This window comes from Drosophila navojoa, chromosome 3, assembly GCF_054131105.1.
Source record: "Drosophila navojoa isolate 15081-1374.11 chromosome 3, UAZ_NAV_1.0, whole genome shotgun sequence".
In the NCBI taxonomy this organism is placed as follows: Eukaryota; Metazoa; Arthropoda; class Insecta; order Diptera; family Drosophilidae; genus Drosophila; species Drosophila navojoa.
The window spans coordinates 21631213-21652186 of record NC_142891.1 but is presented as its reverse complement, the minus strand read 5'-3'; the positions used below and the strand labels follow the sequence as shown (position 1 = coordinate 21652186).

Genomic DNA, 20974 nt, shown 5'->3' with positions numbered 1-20974 from the left:
GCGGCATATGGTTTTATTTTAATTAAATTTCTTGTCGAGATAAGCGCTGCGAGCGTACCCAAAACCTGAACCTCAACCACAGCCGCAGCCACCGCCACAGCCACAGCCCCAGACACAGCCACAACCACAGCTGGTCTCTCACTACGGTCTTAGACGCTTCTAGTATTTCCTTTCGGGTCTTTTTCTGTCGTTTCTAATTCCAGCGATAAGGGCAAAGACTACTTTTAAGGTACTCACAATTGGGCTCAGTTTTTTTTTTAAGCTCACATACAGAAAACAGCAAAAAAAAAAATAAATAAATCCGCTGAAATACGATCGAGAGTGGAAGCAACTGAAGCTTTTAGCGTATGACTGCAAAGCCACAAAGCTGTTAACTGATAAATTAAACAACTGTCGCCGGCTCTGAAACGCGAAACAATAATAAATAAACAAACATAATGTGCGAGACCAGAGACCGGCGTTCGCAATGCCAACATCCAAAGTCAGGTAGTCCCGGCACAAGTATATAAGCCAACTTAGATATATATGAATATATACATAAAGCGTATATTATATAATATATATGGCTGATTTTTATCAGTTTAGTAGAGTCAATGCAAATGCATTGGCAAACGCAAAACTCCGAAACAAAAGCACGCCAATGTTCTGTAGACGGCGCTGATAGAGTAGCAGATACCCTGTAAAGGGTACTGAAGTTAAGTGTGGAAATGAGATTACAGACAATCTATAAGAGCACAATTGTTAAGAAGTGAAAGACCAGAGATGGTTTGAGTAATGAAACTACTATTAAAATTCTCTAGTCTCTAAAGCATCTAGAATGTAGATGGCAGAATATATATCTCTACATAATAGAATCATTCGAATTTCCAGAAAACCGAAATACCCACTCTTTTAACAATTTCCACCATCAGCCGTAGTATAACAAAAATTACTCGAAGCTACACTCTGTGTATGCTTGCCTGTGTGTTTGTGTGTATCTATGAGATACTCGTGATCAGGTGGCGGCTATGATCAGCGCTGCTTAGCACGCGTCACTTGATGAGTCCCCCAATTTATGGCTTAGATACACTTGACGACAAGGCGGGCATTAAACTGAAATTGAAAGCTATGTCACGTCGCTTAAACTACATGGAAATAAAACTATTTATCCACATGGAACAAAACAAATAAACGAAAATTGTTTTAGAAAATTCATGGAAAATTTCGCAAAGTTAAATCTTTGTGCAAGAAATAGTTATTAATATGCAGATATATGGATATGTATATATTTATAATTTTGATCAACTAAACATTTATTCAATTGAAATATAATTTTAGATCGATTTCATTTAGTTTTTATTAATAGTTGAGTATTTTATCTCTAGAGTATTGCAAAATTAAATTGGATTGGCATTTAGAGTGTGTGTGTGTGTGTTTATCTGTTTGTTTGGTGTGATTTCTGGGTTGTGTGTGTGTGTTTGGGTTTTTCATTTAGTCGCAAATGCCATTTAACTGAAACGAAAAATGCCAAAAACTAAAAGGCAACGATAATAATGATAATTTCGTATTCGTATTCGTATTCGACTGCCTCGCCATGCGGTTGGGCACATCGTGAACTGAGTACACAATGGCTAAAGTACACACACACACACACACACATACTCGCATGTGCTACAACTACGACTGAGACAAAACAAAAAAGCTAAAGAAACAAAAAAAAACCTACAAAATAAATAAATAAATAAAAATGTGGAAAAAAATCAAGTAAAGTAAAATAAACCGCACGACAGCGCAAAACAGCAGCGACAAAATAAGCGACGCAAGCAGTTTGTCACTCAATCGCCCAGCAATCAGTCGCGTTTTTCTTTGTTTTTCGCTTTGCGCTTTTCGTTTTCGTTTACGTTTCTTCGGCCGTCGGTCTTCGGTGTTCGGTGTTCGGCATAGAATGCTGCACAGCATATCTGTATCTCATAGATACATTTGCAGATAGCTCAAGCTGCGGCTGCAGTTCGCCTCAAGTTGCGCACGCGCGTCTGCCTCAACGGAGAGTGTCAAAATGTATCTATCTCTACGTATCTACGTATCTGAAAGATACAATTTGTTAACCAATTGAATTGCAATATCAGCCATGCAGCCAGTTGTCGTTGTTGTTGCTCTAAATAAATGTGTGGAACTGCAGTTCTAAAGAACAGTGAAGCTTGTCTATAGACTTCTAGTCTAGCCATCCCTTTGCTGTAATATAAATGTTGCTCTAAATGGAAGTGGGAACATCAAGATATACAGTGAAGCCCGATTAGCACGTGCTCATTAGTTTTATATATGAATAGTTACCGTGAACTACAGTGAAGCTGTAACATCGAGATATGCCTCTAAGTCTAGTGTCTCATACGCAGTAATTACTGTCCATTATTGTACTTCAAAAATTATTTACTTTTAGCTTATTGCACACAGTGAACACTGTACTATGCCCGCCCTTGTCATAAATCATTCGTTCGCTGGCTTTTAAAATTCTATTAAATCGACTTTGACTGCAGCTTACGTAAGCAGTTACCACTGTATCAGCCGCTTATTTGTAGTTACTCCCACTTTTCCACCCGTTTTAGGCAGTTAACACTGAAGCTGAACTCCTCGCGCATATAAAGTGGACTTTTGGTGAATTCAAGCACATAGGCAGCCATTACTGTAGCCGCTGATAAACCCTATTTACTTGAACTGAATGTGCATTGGGAAACGTGTCGAATGTATTTACATAAATTTGCTATACAGACACAACAACAGCTGATTCGTTACACTGAACAATAGCCAGCCAACTATACAAACACTAGTTCTCGCTGTCTCCGTGTAGATATAAACATATATATATGCCACATTATTGTATAAAAGTTAAACCGATTTCCGATACAGTTGGCGTAACGCTTGAATGCTTCAGTTTGTTCGAGGTGTGCCCCAAACACTCACACACACACACCCACACCCTCACACATAGATAAACCACTGTCATCATAAATGGTTTCAGATGTGCTGGCATCTTCACGATCTGAGAGTTCGATCTGGTACCTGAGCGTACGTGCGTAAAGTCTAGCTCAAGGTCAGCTGCACCCTTTGCATATATCCATATATATGTACATACATATTCATATCTATGTACTTGAGTACAATAGGAGAAAATTTGTTGACTCTGCCTCGAATGCCGCATTTGTGCAAATATTAAAAGATGCCGCAGGCAAACAACTAGCACAAGTGTCATTAAATTGAAAACATATAGATATAAACCACGCAATAGCGCTCAGTCTTCTACATATATATATGTTTTCTTAAGCATATATAGTTCACAAACTCAAAGAGCAAGCGAAAGAGAAAGAAAGAGAGAGAGAGGAGAAAAATAAATACATCACGTAATGGATTTCTTGGCGTCAGCATGAAAATGAATCACTTGGCCGTAAGCAAAGTAAATTCCAATTGAAAATAATCAGTTGGGTTAGTTGACGTCGTGGCCCGGGAGGGGAACAAGTGCGTATTGCCCGGCAACAAACGGAAATTGTCAGTTGTCAATTCTCAAACGGCAGCAACAAGAACAACTACAACAAAGGTGTGCGGCATATTAAATACAAAATGTCAACAGCTCGTCAACCCAAAAACAAATACTTATAAACATGCTATATATATACATATATATGCATATATGTATGTTCCTAGCATATCTATGTATATCCCAACATACATGAACAGCTATGACAGTGCACTTTAAGCAGAATTAAGGGCATCAAATATTTGGCTGAAAACACTGCAAAAAGCAAGCAAGAAATATTTCTTTTTCTCTTTTAATAGTATTTAAAAAAAATACATATTTATATAGGAAAGAAGAGTTGGCCAAACTATAGATAGAGAAGATATAAAATATATATATATAGTAAATTGGGATTAAAAAGATATGCACGCCTTTAATGTATATTTATAAATAACAATTTCATTAGCCAAATATCATTTACTAGAATCTCTTCAAGTACTTCTATCTGCAAGGTTATCAGCTTCATATTTGGTCTTGTTGTCTAGTAAACTGACTTCTATATATAGAATACTTTTATACTATTCTTATATATATGTAATATATCGCTTAGTTATGATTGATTATTACAATTTTATTGTACAATAATAGTTATACTTGAAGAATATTTGCCTAACTAATCTGCTTGAATAATATAATAGATATATGAATAGGTCATATATATATATACGCCATAATTTAAATATTTATCATTCATATACTTATGCATATATCACATATCTTATTTTCAAGACTCTCTCTCTCTCTCTCTCTCTCTCTCTCTCTTTGACCCTCTCTGTCACACACACTCTCTCTCTCTCTCTTTACGCGACAACTGTGGCTCTATACATTAAATTAGATTGCCATCGTAATCTATTTCTTTATTATTATTATTATTATTTTTAACATGCTTCAGAGACGTCAGTTTAAAATGAAAATGCGTTGCTTTACGCTCTAAAAACTTTCAGATACCCGCACATGAGCCAAAAGGTTCAGAGTGTAAATGTGAAGTTTATGAAGTTTATGCGATAATTGTGGTGCTCATTCAAATGCGCTGCATGAAGCGAAAAATATCTAGCTAAGCAGATAGCAAAAGTCAAGATGGAGTACAAAGAGCGCTAAGCACATATGATATCCACATGGGGCTAGTTAAGGTCAAAGTTCTTAACTAATTGGGCTAATCAGTTCTAGTTGCAATCAAGCAATTGCCAGCAGAAAAAAAATAAGTTACTAGGAATTAGAGCCGCATGTGTTGACCGAGTTGACAAATTGGTAGTCGGCAGCGAAGCGTAACAAATAATGAAAAGAAAAACAAAACAATAAAAACATGATTACAGACCAGTCGATTGGCAGCAGTGTTGCAATGTGCCACACATTATATGCCATTATAAATGTGCATGATTGCAGTAGCAGCAGCAGCAGCAGCAGCAATTCAATTGCATTTGCATGTTGCAACGTTGTGTCGCAATGAACTTAGCATCTAACAAGGTTCAGGCCACAAAAGTTGTCAAATATTTCCATCAATATTTGTGCTTTCTTCTCAGTGCTCCATGCTATATAGTACCTGTACACATACATATCCATGCATATATGTAAGCATATAAGTTTCGTATATTTACGCATATTTATGTCTACATGTTGACCAAGTACAAACAACATAGTCCATCAGCAGCAACAACAACAATAGCAACAACAATATATGTATGTAGAGAAAGAGCAAGAGCAGTCTGTCAATAGACAGGCAGGCAAACGTCAATTTAGCTGGGCCGCCAGAAATTCAAAATAGACAAGCTCGACAAGTTGTGGAAAGTCTCGAGAAGAGAAGCGAAAATCAATAGAAAATATAGTTGACATGAAAATATACTTTGTTTCATTTTCCACAAGCAAATCGAAATGAACGCATCTAGCTATTTTTAAGACAAACAATAACAGTCGATTGTCAACGGAACAGTTCGATATGTTTGAGGTTTTAGGGAACTCTGATGAAAGTCTTTTGGGTTGATTAACCTTATGTGACCATCGAGTATGTCAGATGTTGCCCATGGAGTAAGAGAAGGCTGAGGAAAGAGTTGAAGTTCAAGATTTGGTAATGCTGAGATCTGCATATGAAATTCCCATATTTCTTATAATTTCAATTTTTGGTCTTACAATGTATTTTCCAAGTTAATTATTTTTTTTCAAAATCTAATTTCCACTGACGATTTTTATACCCTTTTTTATTTGTGGAATTTACATTATTAATTTGAAAAATTCTCACATATTTGATTTCTCAAAAATATATTATTCTTTACAAATTCTTCCACTCAACATCGACATCAAATAAGCTAAACAAATAAATGGAGTAAAAAAATCCCCTAAACAATAAATATTTTTGAGCGTAGCTTTTATATTCTGAAGAATAAATATTATTGCTAAGCTGAATTTTATGAACTGTTAAAATCGCATATTATGTTCGATTCAGCTTTCTTTTCTTAAAGCAGAATTTCACATGGTAATAAATCAACTGAGGCTTCACTTGTTATAGTTGTCCATTGTTGTTGTTGTAAATAAATAAGCTTAAAATTTCACAAGTCATTTTTTGTGTTATGTCGACAGTTGTTTAGTTTAGGTTTCAGGTTCCGTAGACACGCCCCTTGGCCAACGGCGCCCCCATCAGCGTGGGTACATATAAACGAGGCCTGTGTTATATAAACACAGACGTTTATTTTTTAGCAGCTATATTTGAAGCTGATTAGAGTTTCAGACAGGTGTCACAAAGCAATAGTATAAAGAGAGAGAGCGCGAGAGAGAGATAGAGTGAGTTCGGTAATAGGCGTGGCCTCTGGTTAAATTGTGACATTTGTGAAATTCGCTTTGGTCCGTTAAGTTCAATTTGCCCAGCCGCTGCGTTTCGTTAAATAGGTTTTTATATTCAATTTCGTATTTGAAATTTTATGAGCTGCTTTGCTATTTTGAGAATTGCAACAGCACGAAAAAAGTGCACATAAAAATTGTTGCGGCGAAAGGGCGACTGAAAATCATTTCATTACCTGAATCCTAACTGGCATTAAGTGCAAAATCAAATAACTACGCTATGTGATCGCCATAATAAGCTTAATAACACTAGCAAATATTGTGTCTGTGTGTGTGTGTGCGTGTGTTTATATGCAGGCATATGACATGGCTGGCACATTAACGCTCGATATGATGCGATGATATGCAGCAAATTGAAAGTAAATAACAAATAACAAAATAAATAAAAATAACAACAATCGTCAAGAAAGAGCAGAAAAAAAAATAAAATACAATATTACAAAAGCAAACGGTGCAATATGGCAAATTAATTGGTTATACAAAAATGGCAAACCATAAAATAAAAAACAATATATGTATATATATGGTTGCTTGAGTGTGTGACAAAGACAGCAAGCGGCCATAATAATAATGATGATTATAATAAGGCTGCAGCACGCGCTGCGTATTAAAAAAATTTGAAAAAAAAAAAACAAAAAAAACAAAACCAAACCTAAATGGAATAGACCGTTTTTTGTTTGGTTTGTTTCAAATGAAACTCAAATTATACACCAGTGAATAATTGTGGTATTTTTTGTTGAACTTTTTAATTGTAGAGAAAAACATGTTCATTTAAATTACATGCAAATATATAAATAAATTTCAATATAATAGAGCAGTGCATTTTAATATAGCCCAAGAGGCTCATAAAAACAAGTTGCCCTCGCCGTGGGTGTGTGTGTGTAAGTGTATTTGAGTGCGGCGCCATCTAGCGGCCCATAAATATGAAAAATCCAAATACAAATATCATGGAATGCAGCAATGGCTTAAACAATAACACCAACAACAACAACAACAACAATACCAAGAGTAACAACAACAACAACAACAGCAGCAGCAACCTCTCAGCGTCCAATATCAACGGAAACGGAAATGGCAATGTTAGTGAGCTGCAGCTGCGCCCTCTGTCGGCCAAAACAGCGCTAACAACATGTGCAACAGCCCAGCCCAATAGCAACAGCAACAGCAGCAACAGCAACAACAAATTGTGTGGCTCCGGCATGTCGCCGCACTCGCCACCCCCGCAGCAGCCCACAAACATGGCCACAAATGGCCATCAGTCGTATCCGGCGATAACGGCAACGTATTGGCTGCCGCCACCAAATCCGGCGCCATATTTAGTTCCAGGTAATTAGTGTTACTTGCAGCCATAGCCATAGCCATAGCCATAGCCAAAAGCCCCATCTCGGGCTTATACTAACTTCGGTTACAACAGCATTCCTGTCCACCAGCCCCGTTTCAGTCCCCTGCTCCCCCCCTGCTACCTTGCAACGTGGCTGCGGAAACGCGTCGCCTGCTGCCTGCCTCGAAATGTTGCAAATTATATTTTCGTGTTTATTGTAAAGCTCGCGAGGATTACACTGAGCGAATCGATTTCGTATTCGAAAAAAATATTTTAAAAATGATTAAATATGTTTGCCAGAATATTAATGGAATCAAATAAATATAATTTCCTTAAGTTAACAACAGATTCATATTTTAAATACAATTCTCAAATGCCAAATGAACTCACTCATTTAAAATCAACTCAATTCGATTCCAAATTCCTTTTCATCTTTAATTTGAATGCAGATAATACTTTTGAAAATATAGAAATAAATCATAAGTGCCTTTATTGGACACGTCTGAAGCAAGTTCTTCAAATGAAAATGAAAGTTATTTCACTTAGGCCTTAAAATAAATATTTTACTTCAGTCCAAGGGACAATTGATTTTTATTTACTGTCAAGAACCACTTATGCTATGTGCTATTATTTTTTATTCATCTTTTCGTATTTATTATTACAGGATTAACATGTTTACACATTTAATTGTCGAACTTTTTATTATGTCTTATTTTCATCCAATTCGAATGCAGAACATTTCTCTATTTCTCACAGTGTACAAAACATGTTGTTGTTGGGGTTACAAGGCGCTCGTGTCGTGTTACACCCATGTATGTACGTATGTGTGTGTGTGCGAGTGTGCATGTGAATGTGTTGTCATTGTATTTTATTTCCATTCGCTTTTTTCTCTCTCTCGCATTTCGCTTAGTCCGGGCGTCGCGCTGCCAAGTGGCAAAATGTTAAGCCACTGTGTGAAGCTGGGGCTGGATTTTAATGCTGCCTACATACATGCATGTATGTAACGGCATGCGAGCGTGTGGGTATGTGTTGGGGGCGTTTGTTTTGGGCATCGGTTGCATGCAACGCAGCGGCGCCTCCTTTTTGTGTGTAATTTCATTTGCAAACGCCGCTTGCTGGCTGCTAATTAAATTTTAGCTTTGTCAGGGGATTTGCACTTCGGGCCAAAGTGGAAAACATTTTGTTTTTCCCTTTGTTGTTGATGTTGTTCAGTTGGTTTTCCTTGTCTCTTTTCTTTTTTTTGTTTTTGTTTTTGTTTTGCTGTCAACTGTTGCTTGCGAGCTGACACAATAAACAATTTGCGGCTTATTGCCAGCAGCTATGCAACCAAAAAAAAAAAAAAAAAGATAAAAAAAGATGCCAAAGGCATTTGAATTAGAAATCGAAAGGTTCTTTGGTACACGTTAAAATAAAAATAAAAAGTCAACATTTATCAACAAATTTAAACTATTTATATAATTACACATACATGGATTTATGACACATTTTTTTAGGTATTTCTCTATTTAGTTAACCAATTTATTTATTTTGATAAATTATTTTAGTAAATTAATATTTGTGTGTACTTTATTTATGCTTGACAACATAATATATTTTAAATCAAAATTGAATTGATAAAAAAAACTTAATTTAAGTATACTAAAATGCAGTTGTAAATAAGAGTAATTTACATAATATATTTATATGGTATATATTTGTATATGTATGTACATATCCAGATTAATTTAAAGCTTCTAAAAAAAGCGTCAAACAATTCGCAACTAAGTTTATTTCAGCGATTCTTTTATAAACTGGTTTGTCTTAAGGCTCATAAAAAAAAGATTCTCAAATTCAGATTCAGCTTTCAGAGCCACTTTATAGAACTTCTAATAGTCCAGTTGGAAGTTGACTTCATTAAATATTTTTACTTATTTTATATATAGATGTCAAATAATTTTAGTTTCAATAAATCTCCCTTAGGATTTGAAACATTTATATTGACAATAAATTTTTTATATTTGACAATAAATTTGTATTGATTAATAAGTATGTTTTATATTAAATAAAATCAAAATTATATTAAATATTTTCATTACATTTTACTGCCATTGAGCTGCGTATATTTTTTATTAATTACCGATTTATCAAGCAATAAAAATAAAAGTCAATTTAATCGCTGGTTAAGTAATCGTAATGCACGCCAAAAGTGTGTTCGCTTTGTATGCAAACGAGTTGCAATTGCGTTCAGAGCTCAAGCACTGGAAATTGTTTTGTACCCGAACCATATTCTAACTACAGCAAAAATGACTGCTGTGCATGCAAATCAATAAGTTAACGATCTAATCCATTTCCGCTGTTGCGACTTGCATACAGATTGCTCCAAATATGACTAATACAAAGCTAACTCTCTTGCTCTCTCTCTCTCTCTATTTATCTCTCTCTGCGCTAAGTTTTCTCAATATGTTTCTTGGAGCTCTGGCCGCAAAGCACATGCAAAACCTCTAACCTCAGACACGCACACACTAACTCTCTCTCTCTCACTCACACACATACACAGTCGCTCATTTGGGAATATCTGTTGGGCATTGGGATATTTGTTGGATTGCAGTTTGTAACTGGAGGCGTGGCAGGAGGCGTGCCAGTCATAGGGAATGGGAAACGCAAGGCAAGCAAAATGCTGGCAAGCTTTGACGTTTCTATCGATGTGGACGCTGTCGTCGTCTTCGTCGTCATCTAACTAAGCGCATGACTTGCATATTTATGCGATATATGCGAAATGAATTGTTTGTTGTGGTTGCTGCTGCTGCTGCTGCTGCTGCTGCCGTTGCCTAAAGTAGCAGCAATGCTGACAGGCAGCAAATAATGATAATAAATAAGCAGGGCCAGCGTCAAAAAGGCTGAATACCAAATGAGAAATGATTATAAATAAATAAAGAACTATGCGAATGTAAGTGAACAGAACAGAACTGAAGGACTGCATGAATGAATGAACGAATACCTTGAGGAGCACAACAAGTGCATGCGATGATATATTTTTAAAGCAATTCAATGCAGCAGACACGTAGCCCAGCAGCAGCAGCAGTAGCAGCAGCAAAACTAATAATTTTATGAGCAGATCAAATGACAAACTGTGCGGTGAGAGGGACGAGTCGAGGTGGGGGATTGGGTCACAAATAGTCAAAGTCAAAATGGCTGTCAGTCAAAAGTGAAACGTAACAGCCCGTGCAAATATTCTCGCTCCTCGCGTGTATGCTGCTGGTTGCATAAGGTTGTCTGTTTTAGAATTTTGTGGCATGTGTGCGAGGTGTGAGCGAGTGGGAGAATGAATGCTCTTTGGTCATTATCTGCATTTCGTTCGCACGCAACGTGCGCAAATGTGTTAACATAAATGTAACACGTTTCGCTGGGGCAACAACCAAGCGAACAACAACAACCAACCACAGCCGAACAGCCCAACAACCCAACAACAAACACGTTGCACATTGCCATGTCACGTAGCTGCTTTTTGCATGTCAACGGCAGAGGCAACCCTCGTCGAAGTAAACTCCCGCCTCAGCTTAAGCTCAGCTGTCACAAATTTTGAGCAAGTGTCAAGAAAGCTGTGCTTGCTGCATTTTGCCAAAAGCTAAATATATATACATATATATATTTTTTCAGAAATCTATTTCTATTGAAAATAAAATAAAATAAAATAAAACAGATCCCTGATTTAAAGTTGGGGCTGCTAGTGATGTTGATGACGCTGATAGTTTCTAGTGTTAGCAACTGCTTGCTAATTGCATAAATTATACGCGTGTGAGCATTGTGTAAACTCGAAATGAACTTGACTCAAAATATCAGTCAAAACATGCAGAGCTTATGATAGAAATCAGCTGAGATTGCAATCTCAGAAATAAGAGGGATCAAGCTAAATCGAGAGAGAACGAGAGAGATCTAGTAGAACACAGAAAGGAAGAGAGAGAGATCGCTAGAGATCGATCGATGACGTTCAATGCTCTCTCTAATAATACTTAACGTTTTTTTGTAGATTATTTCTATGCTGATTTAAGCTCAATTTAAAAATTTTAATGTACCTTGCAATTTAATTGTTTGAGCTTTAACAATTGCTAGCAGATTTGAAAGCTGAACAATTTTCAATGGATCTAAACTTTAATTCACTACATGTCACTTCATCTGTTTGACTTTCTACAACAATTTTTGGAGTTAGCTTAACCTATTAAAACAACACTTTTTAATTTGCTCACAGCAAAAGATAAAAAAAATCGCAAAATAAATTCTTTCAGTGTTATTTAGAAAAAATTCCATTGTTTTTATTGTAATTGCACAGCTCAAAATAAGTTAAACAATTTGTTTGCAACTAATTTCCTGAACTATTGAAAATTTCGCAATACGCCCACTCTTTACACACCCACCCAGTCACCTATACACTTGTAAAACCGAAACGTCAAATGGCAGACAAGTGACCAGAGAACACAAATACGTGAATTCTGTGGGACTCTTCAATGGAGGCAACAAATATACTATTGTTGTTGTTGCTGTTGTTGTTGTCGTACATTTTGCATAGACAATAGTGCGATAGACAGACGACAGCAACAACTACAACAACAACAACAACTTTGAATGCGTTACAGTTCAATACAGAACAGAGCCAGAGTGGATAAAGCTAATTGAGGGGCTAGGCCTGAGGGGCAGGTCCAAGGGGCTGGACCTGGGCAATAGGCGGCGCAGTGGTCGCTCGATCGACTGTGCGTCCCATAAGAACGAAATTAAATTCTGTCGCGACAATACAACATGCTGAATACGTAATCAATTGCCGACATCGATATAAATACAAATACACAGTCGAGCAGAGATATAAATGTATATACTAGATATATATACTTAGCTATCTCTCTGTGACTGTGGCTCTGGCGTGCATATATTTACATTGCCTATTGTACACTGAGTGAGACTCGTAAAGGCAGGCGAGTACTTTGCTGAACTTTGACAGGCTACAAACAAGAGCAGCTCATGCACATTTATTGCCTATTTATCTGAGCAATCGCATGCGAATATTGATGTAGACTAGAGATGAGACAAAGAGATGAAAGTGAAGCGAAAACTGAACCACGATGAGAAGAGAAGGTTATATGCAGGGCAAGAAACACTGAATGGAACGAGGACTTCATGAATACAGAGCCAAACTGATTGACATTCACTTGAAGGAAAATAAAACACTATGCTTATACGAATGTGAAACGATAATTCGTAGCATCAGCCGACATGCCATAACCCGACTTTGAAAAGACTATCTTGGAGAACTACTGCCGCCTTTTTCTGCCGTACTACTCTCTAGACTAAACTATACTCTCTATACTATTCTTTGCTCTAATCTCTACACAATAAAATAATATTATGCTACTATAATTGTAATACATTCTTTCTTTCTTTTCTGTTAAGCAATTTATGCCTTTGCGGTTAATACATTTAGACTAACAAATTATGACGAGTCTAAACTTAGGATATGCACTTCATCTAAAACACTAGTAAAAGAAATTTGTTCGTATATGCCAGTTTATTTTAATCCACTCATATGGCCATAAAAACTTAAAGTTCTTGTCGTGCTCTCTCATTTGTTTCGTCACGCGCTCAGCCCTGGCAGTCGCATCTATAATTGTGTGCGCTTTGGTGTATGTAGCTGTCTCCTGCACATTGTTCCGCAATGATATGTGTATATAAAGAAAGGGCAAGGGGCGGGGAGGCTTGCCGCTCGTTCAGCTTGAAAGCATTTTGAATTTTGCATATGCAATGGCCAATAGTCAAAGTCTGTCCTACGTTTCGCTTTGTACCGAGAGCAATGCTTGAAGGGCTCTCATTTAGCATAGACAAGTTTTGAATTGAGTGCGATTGGAAGAATTTATATGACTCTGCTCTATGTATATGCATGTATATGTGTGTGCGTGTGTGTGACTTACAATGAGAACTAAATGCTTGCTAATTGAATGTAGTTCTTGTTAAAGGTGTGCATAGTCAGAGCAGCAAGATATTCAACACTTCTTAAATTAATGAGCGAAATCAACCTTTGGATAATTAAAATGAGCTGCCATTCATAACACGACCTGTTCATGCACAATTAGCATTAATAAAAGCTAATGACATGCGCGTTGCCAGCCGCTGCGACAAATGTGCAAAATCATTTAAATCAGTTGGCAGCCCCCGGCTATATGTGTGTGACATGCCAAAAAAGGCAGTCGTGGCGGGGCGTGGCAACTGTGCTTCACTCTTTGACCGGACGGCGTCGTCGACAGCCAGCAGCAGTTGGTAGCTGGTCGAAGGACGCAGCAGCAGTCCCCGTCGTTAGCGTTGCCAAAGCCAGCACGTTTCGATTACGTTGGCAACACTTCCGGGCCGCGAGCGCCACAATTTCCGCAGCGCTCGCCCATCTCTCTCCCTATCTCTCGCTCTTCGTTTGGGCAATCGGCAAACTGCCAGCAGTCGGAGAACGTCAACGCGTTTGGGGAATCAATGGGGCTGCAACTGTTTTGCTGGCGAGCGAACAGAAGGAGGAGGAGAGGGAGAGGAAGAGGAAGCGGGAGACGGAGGTTCATTTCAGTATTTGCTTGAAGGGTTCATTTGTGTGTTATATATGTATATGGAGTATAAATATATAGAGATACCCTGTAGCTAGTGATTATAGATGGTCGTACAAGCAGTTGATTAAGTTGGGTCTAAAATAAAATAAACCCTTAAATCAAATTGGAAGTAGAGTATTTATACTATATGTTTGATTGATCAAAGCCACTTAAATGATTTACAGGGCATCTGTTAGTCTGTCCATTGGCCCATTGATTTTTAGACAGCTGACCGAAACGCTTTGCAGTGTGCTTTGTGCTGCTGGCTCATTCAATTACCGCTGCCCGCCAGCAATTCCTATTCTAATGTGCCACCAAGGGCCCCTCCCCATCCCCAACCCACCATTCATCGTTCCCCCTTTGATTTTCTCAAGTGCTCGGCTGGCACATTGCCCTGAACTCCAGAGATGAGTGGATGCAATGCATATGCGACTGTTGCCAGACAGACCACGCGGCAGCCTATTGACTGCCTGCTCAGCAAGTCTTTTATTATAATTTCGCATTATAAATGTTTTTTATACATTCTCAAGCACTTTGCATTTGTTGAAAGTGTATCTCAAGTGGCGAGCACTACGCACTAAATTGAAGCATTCAACATTTGGAAAAACTATTCGAGTTGTGTGCTTAAATATTTGCATGGCTTGGCATTCGAGGCATGCCCATTACTCGGCCTGGCCATAATTACTAAATAAAACCCAAATGCCAGTTGAGATCCAAAGATCCCACAGCCTAGAGCATGCTGCACAAATTATTCTGCTCACTTGGCTGCAGCCCAAGTCAAGGTAATTCATTAGCCAAATGCATTTTGACAGACAGAGCAGGTCTTTCTTTAAATGGCTTAATATTGCAAATGGAATTTTGACGTTGAGAAATTCGAGAATAAATTTATACCAAAAATTCAGTTCTCATAAATGTTCCAAATGAAATTTTGATGCAAATTAAATACATAATAAATATTGTAGTAAATGTGTATATGTGAATTCCTGAAGTGTTTTAGTCTTTAGAATTTATCTTAATATTTTATTATATAAATAAAAAAAATATACTTAAATGAAATGAAACGTAGATCATTGAATAAGTATTACTCTTCATATATTCTTAGATAAATAAAAAAAAAAAAAAAAAAACAATACATAGCTTAGACAAAACGCAGATAATTGAATTTTTATAGCCATAAAGTTTGGAGTGTAATTAAATGTAATTTATTGCTTCAGAATGAAGTATGAAACTTCAGATACTTTTATGTATTCTATAGAAATATTTAGTAAAATTCATTATTTCAATTCAAATACAACAAGTTAATAAATAGTATGTAAACTGCATTCTATAGATGCAGAAATCCAGCTGAGCTAAAGATATTCTATTGCATTACGTAGATACATTCTAATAAGACAGGCGAAAATAACCTCAAGCAACGCCACGGTATCTCATAGATACATTTAGTTAAACTCAATTACAGCGTACTTATTAATTTCAGCTTTTGAGTTGCTCTTTTTAGCTTTGTTGTGCTCCCATCTGATTATTTGGCTCGTGCATTGCCGCTGACGTTGTTGGCGGTCGTGTCTTTTAGCTGGAACTGGTTCTGGTGACGCACGTGCTGCCTCTTAATGCTGATGTGAGACAATGAGCGCTGCTCTTGACAAAAAACAGCAATAGCAACATGCACATGATACACATACACACACACACACACACAGAGAGACACATACATGCACACATGCTGTGCGCTTGACGTCGTAAAGTATCTTATGTCATTCTCATTCGACTCCACAGCGTGCTGCACATTTAATCTTGAGGTGTTCTGCATATTTGCGGCTTTGGCGGCAACGTCACGTCAAAAACACTTGGATTGTCACTCAGTCAGTCAGTTGCTCAGTCAGTCAATAAGTCAGCCAGCTTGGCATCGAGGGAGTTTCACTCAAATGCGACCAAATTCTCTCTACGTTGTCGCTGACAGTCGTAAATTCTTTGAAATATTCTTCATATTTTTTTCCCCTTCTCTCTCGCAGTTGTAACTTTTGCGCTGCTTTTTGATTTGCCTCAAAATTATTCGCCATGCGCTTTGCATAATAATCAACAGGGACACAGGCACTGAGCTAAGCAGCAGATAGAACGGGACAGAGCAAGAGCGAATGAAAGAGGGAGTAAGAGAGAGAGAGCATGGAATGCCAGGTGATTACTTTGTTGCCCTGAGAATTCAAGTGTGGGGCCACGTAAAATGAAATATGCAAGTTGCCTTTGATTTCAAGATAAAAAATATCAAAATTTACGTAAATGCAATCATAATAACATGCAGTTGGTATGATCAACAACATAAAAGAAGATAGTTAAATTAAAGATTTTTATGAGTATTAAAAAAAAAAACTTTCCAATTATTCTTTGGAATTATTATTTCTATATGTAAAGGGCGAGCGATTTAAAGTCTAATTTCTAAATTTAAACTTTTGTAATTTTTTACATAATATTTTAATAATTATGCATTGAATACATTTTTAAAAGTAAATAAAATATTTTATTTAAACTGTTCTGACCTGATTCTTTTAAAAATAAAATTTAAATAGTTGAAATAAAATTATTTTAATAAAATAATAATTAATGGTTAAAAATTATAGCAAAATAAATACTATAAAAATCTTGTTAAAAATATATATTTAATTTTAATTTAATTTAATCTTTAATATATAATATACAATATACATTTATTTTATAGCTTCACAACCATGAAAGTTTACCAGAATATAAATTAATTTATTAAATACGTGTAACTTAATTTGAATATTTGATAATGTACATGCATTTTGCATGATACACGTCGGCTTCAAAATTACTTAAAATGCAAATGTATATTAAATCTAAGGCTTCAGCTAAACAATGCAAAACTCCTTTGTCGTCTTAGCTCAGGCTGCGGCAAGAAACATGCTCTGCTAAGTTTCAATTAAAATTTGTGGCATAATACATTCGCGTGCCTGGAGTGAAGGATGCAATTTGCATGATCCGCAGATTCAAAACATTTACCGTTTAGCGTTTACCGTTTTCAATTATAACATAAACACATGCCACAAGATGCACGAAAAATGTGCAGAGCCTGCAATTTGTGGCTGTTGTTATGGTTGTTGTTGTTGTTCAGATTAAGCGAAAACGGCAGACTTAATAAATGAGAATGCAATGCACATGTGGCGCCTCCATTCAAGTGCTGCCAGTTGGTTATTCGTATGTGTGGGTGTGTGCGTGTGTGTGTATAGAACAGGAGCAACTTTTCACATATTTGTATCTGTTTGTGTTGTAAAGTAGTTGACGCTGCTGCTGCTGCTGCTGTTACCACCGCCGCCTCAGCTGCATAAATATTTATTGCATATTTTGCAAATGAGTTGCCAAAAGTGTTGAACAACGAGCCAAAAGCAGCAGCAGCCACGTAATTTTGTTTTTACACTCGTACTTAATGGCATAATTGCTGCCAGCTAACATTGAAATGCTGCATTCAAATTCAATTGAAATGAAATAAAAATTAAATAGAAAATTCTTAAAAATTATGATCAAATGTGAAAAGTTAATGGGAATTGAAATACAATAATAATAGCAATATATATAGAAATTATGCTAATAAGCCGAATAAATTATGGTATTCAGCAATATTTATGCATCTGAAGTGTTGATTAATTATCGAAAATGAAAACTCTATCAAACAGTTAGTTTTCTCATACATACATATACATATACATATATGTATGTGTATTACCTAGATGTTTAGCATATTACGGTCAATTTTTGTAATCGAATATAAATAAATATTTTTAGCTCTCCAGTGCTGATAAGCCCACTTACATAACTAAGAGTTCGAGTGTTATAGAAGGCTGTTAAGCTGCTTAACAGTAAAATAACATTTATGTGCAATGTGTTTTTAATAGAGCTTAAAGTCAAAACAAGCTCAAAGTTACTGCAGCATATCAAATTGCAGTAAAAAGACAGCACAACAAGCGTTATATGAATACTCACGCACACACACACGCACACACACAACATACCATAATGGCATTCAGTGCTCATTTCTTATCTCTGGAGGTGCCGCCGAATTCGGCTCCCTTGGCGGGTAAAGTTTATAGCTTACCCCGAGGGATCGTTAGACGCAACCGAAAACTTATTGCGGTGCAAAAATTTTTATGTTTTAATTCAATTAGGCGGCATGCCACGCCCCTCCCTGTAACTTTAGGAGAGGCGCAACTGCGGATGACGCATTTAATGCGCACATTTTCGACATTTTTCAAGTCCGTTTTTCCATTTATTTTTTTCTGTGCTGCGCCGACAACATATTTGCATAATTCTGCAATAATTGACAAGCGGAAAATGTTGAAGCGGAAACGGAAATTAAAACGGAATTTCAACTAATTTCCCAGTTGTAAGAAGAACAAGAGAACAAAAAATAATGCGACAAAAAAATTATACATTAATGAAATGCGTTTGGAGTTATCACAATTTTTTAAATAACAATTTAAAAAAGCTGGCCATGAATTCAAGAAAATATAAAAAACAGACGCATTTTAATTAATGTTAATGTATAACATACAAAAAATAATAGAATAAAATATCCATGAAATAAGTCATACGCCCTGTAAGCCACAAATGTAGCTAGCTTGCCAAAAAATAAATATATGTATATATAAATATTAAATATGACCGTAATTAAAATTTAGCGAATACCAAACTTTTAATAATTAAGTTTTCTTCTATCCCTCACAAAGAGGGTACTGAAGTACTCCTTATGGTCTTCATAAACATAAAAAAAATAAATAAAAAGTCATTCTCTCGTTGGCGTAATACGATTGCTTTTTACATTTACATTTAAATTTAAATTTTATGAAATAGGTCAATCTAAATCAATTCCTAGTATAACTATTGCCATTTTATGCATATTAAATAATTTTAATATAATAATTATAATATCTATTACATGATATTAAATCTTACTCTCTTCAAGTCCAACTGTGCTAACAGCCAAAATATGAGAAACTATTTGAGCTGAACTAATGCCGCATTTATTTGGCATTTATTAGTTTTAAGCCCAGAAGCACATACACACAGACACATACACAATTACTATGCTAGCTATTAGCCTTAGCTTGTTCACATCTGTTTTTACACATGTATTGCTTTACAGCTTTTGCCGTAATGCCTGTAGGCTATGCTTTGAATAATGTTGCACGCTTGTCAAGCCCCTGCCCCGCACTCACACTCTCTCTCTCTCTCTCTCTCTCTCTCACTCGATTGGCCTCTAGTTACGATTTGACTTTATATACACATATATATTTATCTCAATATTTCTCCGCTGCGCTAGGTCTGCTTTTTGCTCTGCTGCTTGCCAAAAAACAAAGCATTTTAATGCAACAGCACATTTGAAATAATTTCCATGCAATCCATATAACTGCCTTCATAGATATATCTATTTGTGCGTATGTGTGTTGTGCCCGAAATGTTGCACGTTTGCATCTGAGTGCATAAATATATTTATGCAAATCCTAAACGCCTCAGGCATTTATTTTCCTGCTCAGCATTCTGCTAGCAACTCTAAATGACTCTGCTCTGGTTAATATATGGACTTTTGTTTTCCTTATTGCTTATCTTGGGATCAAGTTAATACAATGAGAGAAATTTGATGTTCACGAAACAAAATAAAAATGTATATTTGGTTTATATTTTATATGTTACTTTATTAATAAATATATTCTCTATTCATTTTAGAACACATATTTTGTCCACAAATTTCTCTTGTCCAAAAGAGTGTGCAATATTCAGTGTAGTCATGGATATCCTACCTTAGTCGTTGCTCTAAATGTTTTGTAATTTTCATAGCATACTTAAGTGCGTTTGATTGTCTGCATGTGTGTCTGTTGGTCTGAAAGTGTGCCTGGCATCTGATACTTAGCCGGTAAACATTTGCAAAAGGGCTTAATTTGTTTATGCACGGCAAACAAATTGTTGCAAGAATGAAAATTCCGTACGGCACTGGCTTACAACATCTTAAAGCAAAGCCGGAAGAATATGAAAATGGAAATGTTAATTTAATTGCGATGAAAATTGAATGGAGAGCCTGCCCGAGTTAACTTTCCAGCCAACTGCAATAAGATAAAAGATCATGGTTATAAAAACACAAAATTGTGCTCAAACTTTGAGTGCAAAACATTTTTTAATTTTCTTTTTTTCCGGCTAGGCCAACTCTGACACAAAACTTGATGTGTCAAGTGTGAAGTGAAATTCATATACACACAGACTGAGAGAGAGAGAGTGTGTGAGTGTGTGAGTGCTGCGATAAAGATGGGGAAGCACACATAAGTGCAGTTTCCGTCTTTGACTCGGCACATAAATCTTAAGACAGTCAACGACATCATATGCCAAGTCAGCGAGGTCAGATGAACTTGCACTGCGCCAAGCGTGGATGGGCTTGTGGACTGCGGGAGATGTTTTCCCAAAAATTATATGCCGCATGAAGCCTGTGCAGAAAGTTTATGCGCATTTCATTCTTCGCATAATTGTAAGGCGCAGAGACAGAGGCAGAGGGACAGAGGCAGGGCACCAAAACGAGCAGCTGCAACTCGTGAGGACGAAGTGCGCGTTGCCGGTTTGAGGAAACCAATTTGCGGTAATTGTCGTGAAATTGCAATTCCTGCAACTGTAATGGGCCAAGTGCAGCTACAG

The 20974-nt window shown here is 36.6% G+C and overlaps 1 protein-coding gene across 6 annotated transcripts in view; it reads left to right on the top strand.

Annotated features, from left to right (window-relative positions):
* Window positions 1–20974, top strand: part of bru2 (bruno 2) — a 61685-nt gene that overhangs the window by 22341 nt on the left and 18370 nt on the right. For 2 of the 6 annotated variants that reach the window (XM_089257394.1, XM_089257393.1), the window contains exon 2: window positions 7132–7702. The exons of 2 other annotated variants lie outside the window; for them this stretch is intronic. In XM_089257394.1, coding sequence (XP_089113520.1) covers window positions 7300–7702 — 403 coding nt within the window. In that variant the 5' untranslated portion in view covers window positions 7132–7299. Of the gene's footprint in view, window positions 1–1434; window positions 2038–7131; window positions 7703–20974 lie in introns of those variants that run through there. 2 more of the 6 variants (XM_089257395.1, XM_089257396.1) reach the window with 2 other exon arrangements.